Genomic DNA, 17,759 nt, shown 5'->3' with positions numbered 1-17,759 from the left:
CACACACCATGACGTGCCCGTAATTCGCGGTGTAGCTCATCCAGTACATGGTGGTATTTCGGCGGAGGATAGCAGTGAGAAAGGTGATGTCATCGATACTGAGGCTGCGACGCTCATCGTTTGTATTTTGAGATGCAATGCTGGCAGTCCGAGTCAGCCATAATATACAGGTATCTTCTTAACACTGAGTAAATTGTGACGAAGTGTCCGCATCGGTGAGAAACAGGTATACGAAATCTAGAAGGGAGAGTGAGTGTGCGTGGCTGGTGTGGCGGCAGGCTGAAGTTCAGTGTATACGAACGAGCACAAACCTAATGCTTACGGGGTCCTGCTTCGGATGTTTTAATGACGCCAGTTTCACTTGTTTCCGCGCAATTTTGCTTACAGCTGTCTCCGTTGTTTAAATGTTGCAGTATATAAATATAGAAATTTGTCTCTAGTCGGTCAGCCAATGAAAGTGGATATCTTTGATACTGTGGTCCATTTGAGCGGGATATGATACGACCAAAGGTAAAGAACACAACAAGACAGCACTTGAGGCCTCAGGGCTACTTTGCGCTCTTCTTGGCAGCTTTACGCTCCTTCCTCTTTCTGCCAATAACTGCGCCAATGCTCTTACTACCACTAGCATGTTCTTCTTTCACAGGCTTCGCTGGTGTTTCATCAGCCGCAACGCGTCGTTTCTTCATAGGTGGTTCTTGAGATATTTCACCGTGGTCTTTTGTGACTCGTGTCTAAATCTGAGTCAGGAATAGTGATCATAGACGGAAATCATACATACATTTACTGTTGGTTTTTCTTTGTTCTGGTTGGCTCTTCGCTGGACGACCTGCACGTTTTCTATGGAGAATTCCACAACAAGCGTACCCTTCGGTGTTTTCACTTGGCCTTCTAGCTCATCCTTTATCCGCTTCAGTCTAGCTTCATCAGGATCCCCCTTCCCCTTCTCCAGCTTGATGAGATCCCCGAGCTCTTCTTTCCACCAGGTGCTCAGAAGTGGCGCCACAGCAGGGTTGTTGTTGGCCCACCGAAGAACGCGCAGCGCATCCGCATGCCGCGGCATCTCGATGAATCCATAACCTTTGCTGCGACCTTTTCCTGTAACAGGATCTACCCGTTCATGTTGCCGCACGATTTTGGCTTGCTTGACTTTGCTTCCCTGCAATCGTTTCCCGGCCTTCGGCTTCGTGCTGGAGTCGCCTGGTTCATCGGATTCCTTGGTGACTTCTTCTAGCTCCTCGGGAGTCAAACCATTTCGTTCTCCTTTTTTGACTTCATCTTGGAATGTACGAAGAGCGTGGAGGGCGAGGCGTTTAAGAGTCCGCTCGGTGACGAATAGGGGTATTTGACGAACGCTGAGTCGGGTCTTCGATACGTATAAGGAAGGATTTGTCCGCAACATCGTGCGGCGAGCAGTGAATGAATTAGTCCGCTTCTCCAGTTCAACAGGTGATATGGTGCTGGCCGCTGGCGTATTAGGCAAGATGACTGGAGAACTCTGGTTTACAAAGATAACAGTGATGACAATAAAATCAACATTACCTCCCTCACGCAACAAGTAAAGATTTCTCTTGTCTGCCTTTTCTCGTCTTTTCTCGCCTTCGTCCTTCAGCTTACCTGCTTGATCCCGCGTGACAGCTCTCACAACATCCAAAGTGCGACCATGAAGTACAAGACTTTTGGCTACACCTGCAGATGGGTCAGGCGTCAATATTGACGGCAGGGTAAATGGGTTTTTTGTTGGCTGAGAGGTGTCAGAGACACATCGTACATTGGAGAGTGAGACGTACTTGATGCGAGCCCATGGTTTCGGCGCGCAAGATCTCGCTTTGCTCGATCACCTTGTCGGCGACCTCCTTATTCCAGAAGCAAACGAAACCAGTGCCTCGCGAACGTTCGGTGCCTGGTTCGACGGTAATTCGAGCATACCGTAGAGGCCCAAACGTGCGGAATCTACATCATGAAGAGTGAGCGCACAGGGAGTGGTGGGAGAAGGTACACGTACAGTACCCGTAGTTCGTCTTCTGTAGCAATAAAAGGGATATTGCGGATGAAGAGTGTGGTACCTGTGTCCGTTTGAGGTAGTTGAGGTTTCATGGGACGTCGTTGGTGTTCAGCACTTATAGCCTCTTTATCGTCGTCGTCTTCGATGTCTTCGTCTTCGTCCTTGTCGCTGTGCTCGTCTTCATGAAGACCCAACTGCTCGTCTTCGTCTTCAGCATCACTCTCGATATCACTATCTTCAACGTCGACCATCTTGACATCATCCTCTTCGACATCATCTGATTCGGCGTCACTCTCATCAACATCTTCAGGCTTCGCCTTTTCCTCCTGCTTTTGTACTTCTTGTTGGTGTTTTTTCACCTCCTGTTTTACCACCACCTGCTTTTTCACTTCTTGCTGGTGTTTTTTCGCCTCTTGTTTTACCACCACCTGCTTTTTCACTTCTGGCTTCTTCTCCTTTCCAACGCGCTCCTTCGAGCTTTCAAATTTACCCTTGTCCTATACCACCCATAAGAAACCCATCTACGAATAAACGACAGAAAAACACACCATTTTCTTATCCGCCCACTTGACCCTCAGCTTCCTCCCATTGATCTTGATCCCCTCAGTCGACACGGTATCAAAAGCAGTCTGCGCATCCTCCTTGATAGAAAAAGATACATAACCAAAACCCTTGGACGCCCCAGTCTCACTATTGGATACGACAAAAGCATATCGCACGGGTGCTAAATCTGAGAATGTTGTTTGTAGGTCGGTGGATGTTGCATCATAGGGGAGGTTGGATACGAATAGTGTGGACCTGATGAAGCGCGATGTTATGTTGTTTTGGTGTTTGATGTGAAAGTGTTGACTTACCCGTGTGCTTGTGATGAGGGTTGTGCGTCTTCTTCTCTTTGCCTGCGTTTCCCGAGTGATGTCGCCATCTAGATTTGGAGGGCCTGGCGTGGCAGATCCTTACTTTCAAATTTTGAAGGCGTTGTTTGTATGTGTTAGGATGAGAGGCCTTTGCCAATTAGGGCCAAACTCATGCTAGGTCAACCCAAGTCAACCATATTTTTTCCGACATCATTACTACTAGAGCTGGCTGGTGGCATCCATATGCATCTTTTGTGATTGGCCGAGGTGTTAAGTGACCTGCAACTTAAAACTTCCACCAATCATAACAGATACATCACAAAAGGAAGATGGAAGAGGCTGATTGGTGTTTCCCAGTGAGTCGTAACCTCACCTTCTATCGGACTCTCAGATTGTCACCGTTCTCCCAAATTCTCGGTTTATGGGATCACTCGATCAGTGTGCATGCGACTGCTTCCCATCATCCTACTGCGATCTGATACGCCGATATTGCTGAACCTTCCTCACTACCATCAAGCACACCCATCGCGCTCATCTAATGATGTTCTGCATCCGTGGCACATAAGCATACAACGATCCGCCCACTTCCCACCACGTGCAAAGCTCAAGCCTCGGCTGACACCGATCTCGATATGAAACCATCATTGCCCAGCTTTCAAAAGCCCATCATCATCAATTCTAGAATCACGATCGCGGTGAACTGCAACGTTACTCGCAGATCAAATCAATACGCCCATTACGCATACGAGGCCGAGTCCCCGATGCCATCGAGGTATCTCTTCCACATAAACGGCGAGTCGATCCAAGACGCAACGTCTATCCGCATCGCGAAGAGAACTTTGATCTAAAATCCTATTATATTATCAGAAGAAGGCGTGATCAGCCACATGCGCATGCGAGGATACAACCGATCGTAATGGCGATTGCACAAAGATGCGGTAAGCTCGGATGCCTCCTCTTCTTGCAGTTACATAGCGATGTCGCGTTTCCTATCTTGTTTCCCAGGATTGTGATCATGCAGATGGCCGCTTCATCATTGGTAAGCTGATCAGCGCGCCCGGAAATGATGGTATATACAGAACGTTTCAAAAACGGGGCTTCTTTGTGAGTAGTGGTTCGCCTACCTTTCTAAGCGAGTTGACTATGTGCTTGTTCCATGTGTTTCGATATGAGCGGTGTCGTGTGATTGTGATAATGCACATGCACGTGGGCGTAAATTTCTTGGAACGATAGCTTGAGAGCTTCTTGTGTTATTATCGAAGTGCATAGGTGAGCGATGAATAACAGGTTATTCATCGTGATGATTACTCTGCTATTATCAAGCTCAGTCAGATTTCGTGCGCGAAGGCGGGATATCGACACTAAAGCTAATTAATTACATCCCTTAGGTGAACCCAGCCAAGTATATAGAACGACATCCGCAACAGATCTGAAAGGCTATTAGGATAAGTAGCCCATTACTTGCGCTTGGACATCGTGCATCCAAACCTGGCCATGGGGGACTGAGACCGAAACTTGGAAGAAACTTACGGCGATGGATGCCCAGGAATTATCGAAGCCATGCAATGATATGTTACCCTTGGTAGGTAACTCTGCATTTGTTCCGTATGCGTCGGTGCTTGTGATTGTGACGAAGTACATTGCACATGGACGTAGACGTTTCTCGGGCATGCCGAACATGGGAGACGACCCGATAGCATGGGCTGCGAATTAGTATCGAAGTGTAGTGTACAGCGATCAAAGAAACGAGCAATTAAATGGAATATTATCATTCATCGGGATGATCCCTCGAGGCCTCAGTTCGATTAGATTTCGTGCGCGAAGGCGGGATATCGACGAGTAAGTACTGGCGAAGCTAATTAATTCCATTCTTTATGTTATCCCAACGTTGCATATAGGACGGCATCCGCAGTCGATCTGAAAGGCTATCAGTTTGAACTAATACTTGGATATACAGCGTCCAAACTTGACCAGGTACTACATAAGACTTTCGTCCGAAGCAGAAGCATCAACCGAAGAAACCTCAATTGCGATCAACGAGGATGGAGAAGAATGTACCTTGTCTTCCAAGGTGGGCAGCTGTATGTTCAGGTGACTATGTGGTTAGGTACAGCGTGCATTTTGCGAGCACATGATAACGATGCATATGCATATCTCTCGTGAGCCCGTAGAACAAGGAGGTCATCAAAACAAAGTCCGACAGCCTAGGCTCCATAAGACTTCCCATGTTAGTATCGAAGCCCAATCAATAAAACGGAAACAATAAACCAGTAATTCGAGCATTCCTATTCGTCAGGACGATCCCCCTGTTCAATATAGTCTAACTTGATTAGATTGCGTGCTCATCAGACTGTTGTGCGAAGCAGGATATCGCAGTTTGACTACTGACTAACTTGTACAAAGGACGGCGTCCGCATTAGATCTGAAAGGTTATCAGGATAAACGTTAAGCAAGTACCCAAACTCGACCAGGTACAATCCCTTGATCTGCCCCAGAACCTTAGGCACCAGAGAAGAGGCCCATTTTAATGAAGGCGGAGAAGGTTGTTCCGGTGTTCCAGAACGCCAAGTGGCCATACCGTCCAAGCTCAACTTGAGCCCAAACGATCCAAAAGAGGGTTCTTCGGGCAGAAGACGCTCGATGATGATACAAACGCGCATCGATCCTGGGAAGGAATCATATGATCGAGCTCGAGATGAAGCTTCGATGTGTAAGACGTCTTGACGATGAGTACGTAGGTGCCCTTGTTGCGTCGCGAAGATCGTTGATCGTCTCTGGGTATAGCGTAATTGTAATTCAGCCACTAACGCGATAATGAACGAATACCCCGCCATCGCGTCGTAAGCCCATATTGCGAGACGTTTCATTTAAGAGTATGGTTTATCGATGCCCTTGGATACATTATCGAACGTTCCTATCAGACTGTTACTTCGTGATGATGATGGCGGCAACTGCCTTTTGGGAGGAACAGGAACGGAGGGATTGGAGTTGTTCCGGAATGATGATCAAAAACTTGGAAGGGGCCAGTTAATCATCATTGATAGCTAAATTACATTCCGAAGCTGTTCAAATTGTCAAATTGGTGGAAATGATTGCGTACGCTGACGAGAATGCCCATATCTATCATTTTCGGACACCTCCGATTTGACAAATAACATATGTCGGCGTGTCTGATGGATGGATAAAACTTCTTGAGCGAAGATGGTATGTATCCGCCAAGATTGAAACTTCTTCAATCAGAGGCTTCTCCGCATTGAGTTGACCGATTTGTTGGGAGATAGTTGGGTGGCCGTGACGTCGCCATGATGCAAGTGTGATGCCAAACGTGGAGTGGTGGAGCGTCCGGGAGGATGAGGCGCGGTGCGGAATGAGGTAAGGGAAACCCCTTACGCGCATCACATGGACAATCACAATACATACTTAAGTAGATTGGAACCTATACAAGTGGGCTTAAGTCGGAGGAGAATCAGCAGCCGTGAGTCCTCGAGGCGTGCCTTTTCGCAGCGTCCAACGTTCCTTGCAAAAGACGGAGCGCACGGGTGTCAGGGAATGTTATTTGCAGGTCGGTGGACGTAAGATGTTTGTATTGTGTTAGCCGCAGTTCGAGTCACGATACGAACGCATGTCGGCGGACCTGGGAATTTGGAAAGTGCGTTTGTATTTCTTTTGTGTTGTTGTCGCTTGATGTGTGAAATTTGATCCGTGCGATAAGGAAGCTCCGTCATCTGATCTTATCCTGGGTCTTCCAAGCCGACTCCTGAGGAGTAGATGGCGGCATCACTGTGACAGGCACCTGAAAATAGATTTTCGAAGGCGTTGTTTGTATCTGTTAGGATGAGAGGCTTATGCCAATCAGGGCCAAACTTCACTGGCGGTCTGGCAGTTGAGCCCAGGGTCCAAGTTCTCTGAGAACTTATCTGGTTCAGGATGTTCGTTTGTTGTAGGTAAATGTTCAGATAGAACGTCTATTTTTATATCGCGACAGGATATGCCATAGCAAAAGCGAGGCTGATTGATACATTTTCTGTCGCAGGATGACTTTGCCTTTTACACACGAGTCGACTCAAAGTCTCAAACAACTGTCGGACGTGGTGACCGAATCACTGGCACTACCTTATTGTCTACCATCACCACCGTTCTTCCAAACTCTCAGTCCGTGGTTACTGGTTACTGACATGAACCGATTATCAAATATTCCGTCTTCTTACTAGCGCGTATCAACTTTTGAGAACTCGAATACAAAAAACTTGAATGACACTGCCAAGCTCGTCATCCGTGACATTTACACGATTCGCCTATCCCAGAGTCTTGTTGCCCTGTATCCTACGGCAAAAGGCGTGATTGATGCCGGCATAGACTGATACGAAGCCGCCACACCCAATATGATAGAGCTCCATTGCATGCACTTGAGCTCGCGAATACGAACACGGCGAACTGCCAGTGGCTACGCTAGTGTATACTACTATAGCTCAGGGCATTGATGCCCGTGATGTACTAGTACCGATCCTCAAGGCTTGCATCCCCATCCGCCAACGCAATCTAGAACGCGAACAAGAACGTGCCGGTACCATGGCACTGCGAATCACTATTATTAGAGAAGGCAGAGAGAATGGAAGGCGCAACTGGTATCGGCATCAGCATAGCTTTTTGTTCGATGTCGACTCCGAATTTGGTTTCGGGGCGTTTGTTGACTCATTGTGGCACTATTCGGGGATACCAACATTAATTTAATTAAGCTCGAGCAAGTGGTGGTTCTGTTTCTTCATAGTCGTGCGTCATGGTGGGGATGAGGAAGAGCGTATCTCTTGGTAAATGATGCATCGATGCACGCTTGTTTGAACTTTGATGCTAGATATATATACCTGGGCGCAACTTGAAGGTTCTGCATTGGAGTCGTTACTCGGGTCCTTGCATGAAACACATCACCCGAGTCCGTCATTATCGAACACGTCAGGGGTTCCGGCTATATGACATCGTAGGAAGACCGGTACGCAATGCTTTGACTATTAGCAGTCTCACCGAAGCAAACAACCAGTCGATTCACTCACGGGTCGATATCGCATCCGCAGTGTATCGCGAAGAGAATCCAAACTCGTATATTAGATTCTTGGCGCTGTCCGTACGCCGTACGGATCGTAATATTAGCAATAGCAGAAAGAGCTCGTGATTGCAACGTGATGGACTCAGATTCTGACTCGCTCGCTTCCCCTCCTCAGTGGGCATTTCTGTTTCCTATCTCGTGTTCACTGATGTTGGATCATGATGGTATGATTGAGGGACGCCCTTTACGGGTAGAGTCGTTCGTCTATGTTTGGGCGTGGGCTGTTCCCGGAAACAGGGGAGCTCGAGGAGACCGGATGCGGTGTATGATGCACTTTCTGAATTTGTTACCATCGGTGATGCACAGCGTTTATTAGGAACACGGGGAGACAAGTTTGTTACTGAAGGTGGATTAGATTTGGCGCGGATATCGAGAGAGTGAAGGTAATGAATTCCTGATACCAGTGCCAGTACTTACGAGAGAAGTCAAAGGGTCGGTCTAAAATGGGATATTCGAATAGAAGATGATGTGATCGAGTTTGAGATGAGTTCGTAAGTGATTAGTACACGAATTTGAATATTTTATATTATATTCCATGTCGGGAGAATGTTGTACATTCATTTGACAGTTAACTTGTAGTCGGACGTCGTTGACCGATTTGCCTGGTTAATTCTTGAATGACCGGCTTGACCGGGAAGAGAAGATGCGGAACAGAGTGAGGTAATTGGATTGACGATCTTGTGGATTTAAAACGGATGATCACGTGACTCAGATGAGTCCTATTCCTTGTGTCGTTTCTCTAACTCGGCACGTTCAAAAACCTTTTCCTTTTAATATTATTATTAACTAAAACCACGCTCGTTGTTTTTCTTGTACTGGTACTTCCATCACCTCGCAATGGCCGGTTTGTTGCGCAAGTTTAGGAAGCACGCTGATGTAGAACATCCGGCACCGTCAAAACCCGTTCCAGTCGATTCTCCTCCTCCTTCACTACCACCTCTCTTTGCTAGATTCGCGACCTCCTCTTCTCTATTGGATTCTTGTACAATGCCCCCACAGGATGAATGGGATCCTTGGAAAGTACTGGCAGAACCTCCACCAGAACTTTCACCGGTACCTTCACCAGAGCCTCCCCGCCAACCTTTGCCCGTAAAGATACCAGAACCTCCAAAGCTGCCCCCGTTATTACCTGTCGGTCGCCGCAAGTATACAGGTCCCGGTTTATTACCTCAAGTAAAACTCGCCGGTATGTCCTTTCTTTAATCATATCATCGTGTATCCATCCGTCTCACAGACCCCGACGCACACCCAATCCGTGCTGTTTCCACACGACAAGATCACCTCTCCCCTATGACACCCAGACACCCCTCAAAATTCGCAACCCACCCCTCGCAACAAGCAAATCAGGTCCTTTCATATCCCCCGCCGGCTTCTCAGACTCACTTCACTCAAACTCAAATCTCTCCTCCTCCTTCGAAACCTGGCTCCAGCTCAAGCAGTAGCAGTAATCATACGGATGCAACTCGCTTCACCCACTCCTCTTCAAGCGCGTTTACGTCCACCAGCTCAATCGCTCCGGCTATCAAGGTAAGCTGTTTTTTTTAAATCCCACACGTTCTGCCTCAGTGTCGACACACGAGTCTATTACTCCCGCCTTGCGCCAAATCCACTTCATCTCCGTTCTTCGAATGCCGTTGACACGTTGGTCTTCTTTAGCACCTTGACGTCACGCGCCCTCAAGGTCGATCACAATCTACTTCGGTTCAACCACAAAGATTGGCGGCAAACCTTATTAAGCCGGTTAGCCCCCCTTCTAGATCTTTGACACCTCCGTGAGTACTAGTAATATAATATCCTTTCATTTTCCTTTTTTTTTTATTGGCACCAGCGACTAACCTATTTTGTCAGCCTGCCGACGCGAACGTACCCGCTGCTATTACTACCGTCCGAACTACTAGTAAGATTTTGACTCAGACTCGTCCGTTGTCTGTTGTCCCTCCGTCTGCACGTTCCCCCGTGCTGCCAGACAAAAATTTGCAACGAAACTTAATGCCAACTACGACTACGACTGTTATGACACAGACCGCTACTCGATCATCTAATACTACTCGCTCCAAAGCGACAGCAGTCCCCGCCGTCTTCTACCACCGCTCGGTCGTCAGTAGTGTCATCTTCTACCGCTACTGCCCGTCCCCATTCTACCGCTCGTCCCCCCAATACTACTCCCCATCGCGCACCTTCCACCACTCGCCCGCTCCCCTAGCAACCACGCGATACCCCCTCGCCAGGGCACCCAACCCCTTCAGCTCAACTCGAACCGTTCAACTTCGATAGAGCTCAGCGCCGCTCCAATCCGGAAAGGTCCGTTGATTTTCGCTGCTATGGCTATTGATCAAGCGCCCATCGGACAACGAGAAAATATCTCGCCCAATCAAAACCCAGCAATGACTAACAAGCGCTCATCCATCATTCAACAACAAAATGTACCTCTCGCTGGAAGCCAACGCCCACAAGCACCTATAATTACCAACCAACGCCAACACCCGCAAGCACCTATCAGCCAACATAACAACTCTGTGAACGCCACGCACATCTCCGCATCATCAGCGCGGCGTGGTGCAGATCATGATACGCTTGGTTACCCGTCTCCTCCCGCGGAGTATAGGACTCTAGACCTTGGGAGGGGTGTTAATGTGCCTTTGGGTGTGTCCGTGCCTTCCATGGAGCGCGCACCCGTGCCTCTGACATATGCACCGACGGGGGTGCCTTTGACATCAGAGCGTGTGGGATTGATGCGCGGGGGATCGGAGCGTATCACTATGCGCCTTCGACTTCTGCACAGGGACAGGGGCAGGGACAGGGACGCTTTGTAGCTTCGGGCCCGGCTGCGGCTGGAGCTGGGAGGCGTATTTCATTGGATGTAGGATCCTGGGCGTTCATCAGACGCCATAATAGGCCGATCATCAGACGCAGGACCACCCCCAAGCCGTATCAGAGTCTCATCAGACGCTGCCCCCCCATCACTGCGCAAACTCAACCGAGTGACGAGTAAAGAAAGCCTCAAGCCTCGCGTGTTGACAAAGTCGCGTCCTCCTACTCCTTCCTCTTCTACTTCTGGGCCTTCGGTACCGGCCAAATTACTATCTAAGAAAGTATCGATGGAGGGGTTTTCGGAGGACGCGTTGTTCTTGGATGAGGACCCGTTTAAGAAGGTCGAGGGGGTGCAGGTTGTTAAGTCCTGCGGAAGTGACGAGGGGTCGGCGAGGCCGGTGACGCCTTCACGGCCCAAGTCACCTCTTGTGACGAGGCCCAAATCGCCTTTAACTCCCGAGTCTCCTGAAGACTATGTATCAGCCCGGACCCAGCGCCGAGGACAATGGCTCGAGAAGACGCGTCCTCCTCTCGTCGCTGACGTGATCGTTCAGCAAGAAGTGATGAACAAGGAAGCCGAACTTCTTCAAGAAGAGGAAGCTGTCCGGCTGCGAAAAGCGGAGGAGGCGCGACGAATGGAAGAAGAGGCGCGTCAAAGAGAGGAAGAGGAACGAATGGAGAAGGAAGCAGAAGAAAGGCGACTGAAGGAAGAAGCTGAAGAGAAGCAACGATTGGAAGAAGAGCTCGCTAGGAAGCCTCCTTCGTTCTACCCTATCGTTTCGCATCTCGCCGATGCGTCGCTTCTCCTGCATCTCCTCGAGTATTTGACGTTTAGTGATTGGTGTGCGCTGTATGCGGCGAATAAGGAGGTGAGGGCTCTGTTTGAGAGTCGGGTGTTGAGGGAGTATGTGCTCGAGCAGTTTTTGGGAACTGTTGGGTATAAGAGGTGGAGCTTCGAGTGGGCGGAGCCGCTTGCACTGTCTTTGAAGGTCAGTCTCCCTTCCGCACACTGTATGGTGTGATGTACTAACGCAAATCAAAGGAGCTAAATGACTACATGCGAGGGGTCTCAATGCCCACTCACCAATATGCTCAACTAGCAGATGCGTATCTCCAGCCCCGTATCCCCAACCCAGCGGCCCCAGGAGATCGTCCCAAGTTCACGGTCCCGGATATTCTGTCGCTCGCTATGACCACTCGTGCGTATACGAGGGTTGTGTTACGGTTGAGGGCTCAGGCTGAGAGTGAAGCGAGGGCGCTTGCGAGGTCACATATCAGCCCTGTGCCATCAAGGCCTGCTACACGTGACGGGCAAGTAGCACGGCGCCCCTCGAGTGGTACGGCATCCCCGACATCGTCATATTCCCATCGCAAGTCGTCCTCGATTTCTAGTTCGACTAAGGGTACGTTCCAATCTCCCTTGGTCCGACTCCACCGTGCGCCGCTCTTGCGGGTGTTCGTTCCTTCCCCTGAAGGAGAGTGGTTATCTGATTCGAGCGTAGTGGAGTGTGAAGCTGAGTTGAAGAGGGCTGGTGTGTTGAAAATGTTGAGGGTTGGGGATGTGGTGTGGGACGTTGCTGTGGGCGACGAGGGGAATTTGGGGAGGATGGTTTGGGATGGGAGTTATCTTGTGGTGAGTCCTCTTTTCATCGCACGCGTGTTGGGTTTGGCTTACAGCATGTTCTAGGACCTTGATTACAAGTACTCGCCGATGGGAGAGCTGCCTCCATATTTCCACAGTCTGGCATTCTCTCCGTCGTATTTCCACCGCGTCATTCGGACGGGTGCTAATCCTATTTTGAATCCGGGGGGCAATCCTATCGTTTATTTGGATGTTCGTCCTTGGGGCCAGGAACTCGCTGCGAACCTGCAGTTGATACAGGATAGGGCTACGACAGCGACGTGAGTCCTTTGTCTCCACCAGTCTATCACATGTTAACATCGTTTTGAATAGCCCCCACGGCACGCTGCACAGCGTCGTCCACTGGTTGCACCGTTCTTCATTCACGATTCGACCTCCGGTCTCTGCGCACCACCCGCACGCCTACTCGCACAGCCAAAACCTGCGCCTGCCGATCCCGAACGTGGCAGGCTTTTTCATCGATCCTGGCTGGTACGGGACTGTGATCGTCGAAGCTGAAGGCACGAACGAAGGTCTTGCAGATTTCCAAGCACGCTGCGGACCTGGTGTGTTCCCCCCTCGTGCGGATAACCTTACGTCGAAGATGAGGATTGAGAAGGAGAAGGGGAGTAGATGCGTTTATAGGATTTTGAGGGAGAAGAGGTAAGTTTCTTTTTTCTGGTGGGTCTCTTGAACTCATTTGCTTTCATAGTCGTCCTGGTGAGATCTGGATTCGGGCGGTTCGCGAGAAGGAACGTGTGATGTGATGTGATTCTTGATTTCTCGTTCTCATTATCATTCTCTTCCTCTTATGCATTTTTTAATAATGGCTGTGCCGGTACTTTTCTAAACGTTTTCACTATGTTCTCGTTCTCATTTACGTTTTCTTTCCTTCTTTTTTCTCTCGTCTCGTCGGGCACCTGGTCGGAACCTCTTAACATTGCGAACCATTTTTCATCGCGCACCTATTCAGAACCTTTTTTTCTCATCCCGCTCCCTCGTACACTTTCTGGATACTGTGGCGTGTTTTTTTTCATAGATCAAGACTAAGAGATACACCATCTACGAGCATAGTTATGTTTCAGCTTCTACGTTTTTCCAACTAGCGATCGATAGATCGAAATCGTATACCTTATCATCGTTGTAAAATCAAGGCACGTGATGTGACGCGTTTCTCGCCAGGTTGACTTGTGTTGTTCTTGCTGCGTTCACTTGTCCATATTGCCAGATTCGTCCCCGGAACCCTCATTCTTTCGCCGCCAGTGATCAGCGGGTCTGTCATATACTTCATTATTGTCTGTACCGGGTTTCAGATTCCATCATCAACTTGAAAAGTTCAGGATGTTCAACGGCGTGTCGATGTTTGTCGTGGTACTGCTACTCGCCCTCCTCACGCCAGTCTCCGCGTCCTTGTATCCCATTCAACCTATCCAAAATACCGTCTACTACGCTGGACAGACCGCTCTGACGAGCTGGATAGATGACGGGACGTATCCGCCGCTGAACAACATGGGGGGCATCACTATACAGCTATACTGCGATTCTGACGTGCGTTCCAGTTTTATTGGAGATACTGCGGGGGGACTTGACGTTTTGTGCAGACGTACCTCGCGACGCTCGCTACGAACGTGAGCCCTGGAGCCAAGTCTTGTCAGTTGGATATACCCAGGAGTGTTGTGCAGCTGCATGATGGCTCGAATTTGTATGTATGATTGACTGGGTGCGATGACGAGGATGCTTACATCTGCTCCCACGCTTAGCACTCTGCGTTACCTCACGAGTATACCGTATGATATGGTCATCTATAGCGCGGACTTTAAGATCGTGGTTCAGGGCGACTCTCTTCCGACACTGACGAATGCTAGTGCGAGTGCGAGGTCTACAAGCCAGAATCTGTTCTTTCAGGCGACTCACACACCTTCACTGTTAACACCGTCGCTGGCACCTTCTGAGTCTGGAACTTCAACACCAACGCCAGGCAACGTGATACCTCCCCTCCGTCCAGGCGACGTCGGAAACATCGATCAACCCTCTAGGAACAGCGCGGCGGGCCGCATCGATATCGAGAAACTCAAGTTCCGCGTGGTGTTCATTTTCTGGCCTGCGTTGTTGGGCGTTACGATGGCTCTTTAGTCTTGATGTTTGTGTTTGTGTTTACTTTTTTTTTGTCTTTTTATTATTTCGATTTTGTGTTTTCATGTACTTGGTTAATGCCAGATGGAAGTGCGATTCATTGCGAAGGACGGGTCAATTATGGATCTTGATTCTATTTGGTCGGCCCGAGGAGATCACATTGTATGTATGTCAGCTGGCGTTGTATGCATATCAGCTGGCATTGTATACATGTCAGCTGGCATTGCGATCAATGCCTAGGCTAGTCACGGGCCTGGTGCTCATGATCATCTGGGGCAAGTCGGATCTTTTGTGATGACGATAACGATGAAGAAGCTTGCAAGCGCTTGCTGGCAGGGTCAACTATAAGTGCAAGAACTCCGTTTGAAATTCCACATCTGCTACTATGGCCGCACCATTCAAAGATGCCAGCAAGACTACTCTTGGGAAGAATACCATACCAGTTCCTCCCACGTTTTCTGACCCGCTCGAACATCGGGCGTTCCTGAAGTTTCGCTTGGCTCAAGCATATCGTATCTTTGGTGAGCTCCATTTGTTTTAATCGGAACAAGAAGTACCCATCGTTATCGTGTTAATGCAGGAAAGTACGGTTATGACGAAGGCGTCTCTGGACATATCACTGTCCGGGTAAGAGTGACCCTGATAACATGATGTGCGCATTTCTGATTACTTTGTCGAAAGGACCCGATCAGACAAGATTGTTACTGGGTCAACCCCTGGGTGATTGAGTATCGTGTCCGATATAAAAATCATCACTCACCAAATTGCGACAGGGCGTTCACTTCAAGATCATACAGCCTGAGGATCTACTTCTAGTAGACCACGGAGGGAAGATACAAGAAAATGAATCTGGACCTTCCCGGTTCCTCAATCGGGCGGCGTACATGATCCATTCAGCGGTTCATGAAGCTCGCCCAGATGCTGTCTGCGCCGCGCATTCGCACACTACGTATGCTAAGGCGTTCAGCGCTCTTGGGGTGCCTCTTGATCCCCTTACTCAGGACAGCTGTGCGTTTTATGAGGTAATCTCGCATTCATCCGTTCTTAAAGAGATATACCGTTTAATGGAAATGAATCCATAGGATCATGCTCTGTATAGCGATTTTCGTGGCATCGTCGATGACCCCAAGGAAGGTCTGAATATAGCGAATGCTCTTGGTTCGAAAAAGGTTTGCAGATGCGTTGATTTATATGTGTCGATGCTCACGAGATTCTAGGCTCTTATCCTCCAGGTATTTTTGAGAGCTCGATCGGACGTTCTCACCTGCTTATCATGACGTTTTCGTGTAGAACCACGGGATCCTCGTTGCCAGCAAGTCGATTGAATCTACCGTTTTCTTTTTCATCTCTATGGAAAGGTGCTGCAAGGTCCAAATGGTAGTGGACCAGGCCGCCGCTGCTCGTGGACTGAAACCGTGTCTTATTGACCCAGCAAGTGCGGCCCAGACATGGGAATCCCTTGGAACTGAGAAGGGGGGCTGGTTTAATGGGATTCCCGAGTTTCAGCTCTTGGAGCACGAAGAAGGAAAGAGATTCGAGTATGCTCCCGCACCATAAGAGACCGTTTAGCTCACCTGTTTAACAATACGGAACCCTGAAGCGTCCAGCAGTCACTATCTCTGCTAATATTTGATTCACTAAAACATGGCATAGGTATTCAGTGAGCGAAATTTGACGCTCCAGCCTACCTTGCCTAGAACAGGTGCAAGGAAAGATAGAGCAGCCCTTACCTCTACTCGGCTAAGTGCATTTTGTCCGCGAGTGCTGTTGGAGTGGTGTATCCGCGACTGTGTGCCTGCGTATCGCGAGCGAGGCAAGAAGTGATCAAGAGCACTACGCTACGACAAAGTGGTCAATGCCTAGGCTAGTTACGAGCCTGGTGCCGTACTGGTATGATGATGATGACGATGAAGAAGCTTGCAAGCGCTTGCTGGCAGGGTCAAATATAACTTGAAGTACAAGAACTCCGTTTGAAATTTCACATCTGCTACTATGGCCACACCATTCAAAGACGCCAGCAAGATTAGTATTGGGAGGAATACCATACCAGTTCCTCCCACGTTTTCTGACCCGCTCGAACATCGGGCGTTCCTGAAATTCCGTTTGGCTCAAGCATTTCGTATCTTTGGTGAGCTCCATTTGTTTGAATCGGAACAAGTACCCATCGTTATCATGTCAATTCAGCAAAGTACGGTTATGATGAAGGCGTCGCTGGACATATCACTGTCCGGGTAAGAGTGATGCTGATATGATGCTGTGCGTGCCAGTTCTAAGTACTTTGTCGAAAGGACCCGATCAGACAAGATTGTTACTGGGTCAACCCCAAGGTGATTGATTATCATATCCAATATATAGATCACAATTCACCAAATTGCGACAGGGCGTTCACTTCAAGATCATACAGCCTGAGGGCCTCCTTCTCGTGGACCGCGGAGGGAAGATACAAGAAAATGAATCTGGACCTTCCCGGCGGCTCAGCCGGGCCGCGTACATGATCCATTCATCGATTCATCAAGCTCGCCCAGATGTTGTTTGCGTTGCGCATTCGCATACTACGTATGCTAAGGCGTTCGGCCTTCTGGGAGTGCCCCTTGATCCCCTTACTCAGGACAGCTGTGCGTTTTACGAGGTGATCTCGCATTCATCCGTTCTTGAAGAGATATCCTATTCAACGAAAATGAACCCATAGGATCATGCTCTGTATAGTGAATTTCGTGGTATCGTCGTTGACCGTGAGGAAGGTCTGGCTATAGCGAATGTTCTTGGTTCGAAAAAGGTTTGCAGATGCGCTGATTTACATGTGTCGATGCTCACGAGATTCTAGGCTCTTATCCTCCAGGTATTTTGAGAGCTCGATCGAACGTTCTCACCTGCTTATCATAACGTTTTCGAGTAGAACCACGGGATCCTCGTTGCCACCAAGTCGATTGAATCTGCTGTTTTCTTTTTCATCTCTTTGGAAAAGTGCTGCAAGGTCCAAATGGTAGTGGACCAGGCCGCCGCCGCTCGTGGACTGAAACCGCGTCTTATTGACCCAGTAAGTGCGGCTAGCACACGGGAATCCCTTGGATCTGAGATGGGGGGCTGGTTTGATGGGATTCCAGAGTTTCAGCTCTTGGAGCACGAAGAAGAAAAGAGATTCGAGTATGTTCCCGCACCACAGGAGATCGTTTAGCTCAGCTATTTACCAATACATCGGAGTCCTGAAGCGTCCAGCAATATCTCTGCCAATCT

At 49.0% G+C, this 17,759-nt stretch overlaps 7 protein-coding genes across 7 annotated transcripts; 5 read left to right on the top strand and 2 right to left on the bottom strand.

Moving 5' to 3' along the window:
- Positions 1-398: 398 nt before the first annotated feature.
- Positions 399-3,039, bottom strand: F5147DRAFT_763797 (uncharacterized protein). Its single transcript, XM_041440658.1, has 6 exons — positions 2,860-3,039; positions 2,554-2,803; positions 2,006-2,502; positions 1,791-1,953; positions 782-1,744; positions 399-734 (listed from the first exon to the last, which is right to left on the bottom strand). The coding sequence occupies exons 1-6, from the start codon at positions 2,925-2,927 to the stop codon at positions 549-551; spliced, it is 2,127 nt and encodes a 708-aa protein (XP_041287759.1). The 5' UTR covers positions 2,928-3,039; the 3' UTR covers positions 399-548.
- Positions 3,040-4,299: 1,260 nt separating this feature from the next.
- On the bottom strand, positions 4,300-5,693 carry F5147DRAFT_657019 (uncharacterized protein; the record flags this gene model as incomplete). Its single annotated transcript, XM_041434192.1, has 4 exons — positions 4,300-4,347; positions 4,390-4,562; positions 4,918-4,954; positions 5,253-5,693. The coding sequence occupies 4 exons, from the start codon at positions 5,691-5,693 to the stop codon at positions 4,300-4,302; spliced, it is 699 nt and encodes a 232-aa protein (XP_041287758.1).
- A 3,035-nt stretch (positions 5,694-8,728) lies between these two features.
- F5147DRAFT_404566 (uncharacterized protein) lies at positions 8,729-10,075 on the top strand. Its single transcript, XM_041429629.1, has 4 exons — positions 8,729-9,146; positions 9,195-9,487; positions 9,617-9,732; positions 9,809-10,075. The coding sequence occupies exons 1-4, from the start codon at positions 8,798-8,800 to the stop codon at positions 9,867-9,869; spliced, it is 819 nt and encodes a 272-aa protein (XP_041287757.1). The 5' UTR covers positions 8,729-8,797; the 3' UTR covers positions 9,870-10,075.
- A 1,753-nt stretch (positions 10,076-11,828) lies between these two features.
- Positions 11,829-13,159, top strand: F5147DRAFT_584706 (uncharacterized protein; the record flags this gene model as incomplete). The annotated part of the gene is made up of 4 exons (XM_041431808.1): positions 11,829-12,404; positions 12,459-12,673; positions 12,726-13,055; positions 13,105-13,159. The coding sequence occupies 4 exons, from the start codon at positions 11,829-11,831 to the stop codon at positions 13,157-13,159; spliced, it is 1,176 nt and encodes a 391-aa protein (XP_041287756.1).
- Positions 13,160-13,751: 592 nt separating this feature from the next.
- F5147DRAFT_584744 (uncharacterized protein) lies at positions 13,752-14,525 on the top strand (the record flags this gene model as incomplete). Its single annotated transcript, XM_041431810.1, has 3 exons — positions 13,752-13,940; positions 13,994-14,094; positions 14,153-14,525. The coding sequence occupies 3 exons, from the start codon at positions 13,752-13,754 to the stop codon at positions 14,523-14,525; spliced, it is 663 nt and encodes a 220-aa protein (XP_041287755.1).
- Positions 14,526-14,872: 347 nt separating this feature from the next.
- F5147DRAFT_718935 (class II aldolase/adducin domain-containing protein) lies at positions 14,873-16,273 on the top strand. Its single transcript, XM_041438735.1, has 5 exons — positions 14,873-15,046; positions 15,106-15,152; positions 15,299-15,547; positions 15,608-15,694; positions 15,816-16,273. The coding sequence occupies exons 1-5, from the start codon at positions 14,911-14,913 to the stop codon at positions 16,080-16,082; spliced, it is 786 nt and encodes a 261-aa protein (XP_041287754.1). The 5' UTR covers positions 14,873-14,910; the 3' UTR covers positions 16,083-16,273.
- Positions 16,274-16,517: 244 nt separating this feature from the next.
- F5147DRAFT_778830 (class II aldolase/adducin domain-containing protein) lies at positions 16,518-17,700 on the top strand (the record flags this gene model as incomplete). The annotated part of the gene is made up of 7 exons (XM_041442196.1): positions 16,518-16,653; positions 16,710-16,756; positions 16,814-16,852; positions 16,906-17,154; positions 17,215-17,301; positions 17,350-17,364; positions 17,422-17,700. The coding sequence occupies 7 exons, from the start codon at positions 16,518-16,520 to the stop codon at positions 17,698-17,700; spliced, it is 852 nt and encodes a 283-aa protein (XP_041287753.1).
- Positions 17,701-17,759: the final 59 nt, after the last annotated feature.

This window comes from Suillus discolor (genome assembly GCF_016758755.1).
Source record: "Suillus discolor strain FC423 chromosome Unknown F5147scaffold_76, whole genome shotgun sequence".
In the NCBI taxonomy this organism is placed as follows: domain Eukaryota; kingdom Fungi; phylum Basidiomycota; class Agaricomycetes; order Boletales; family Suillaceae; genus Suillus; species Suillus discolor.
Note: the sequence above shows the minus strand (reverse complement) of the source record. Positions and strands in the feature narration are given on the sequence as shown.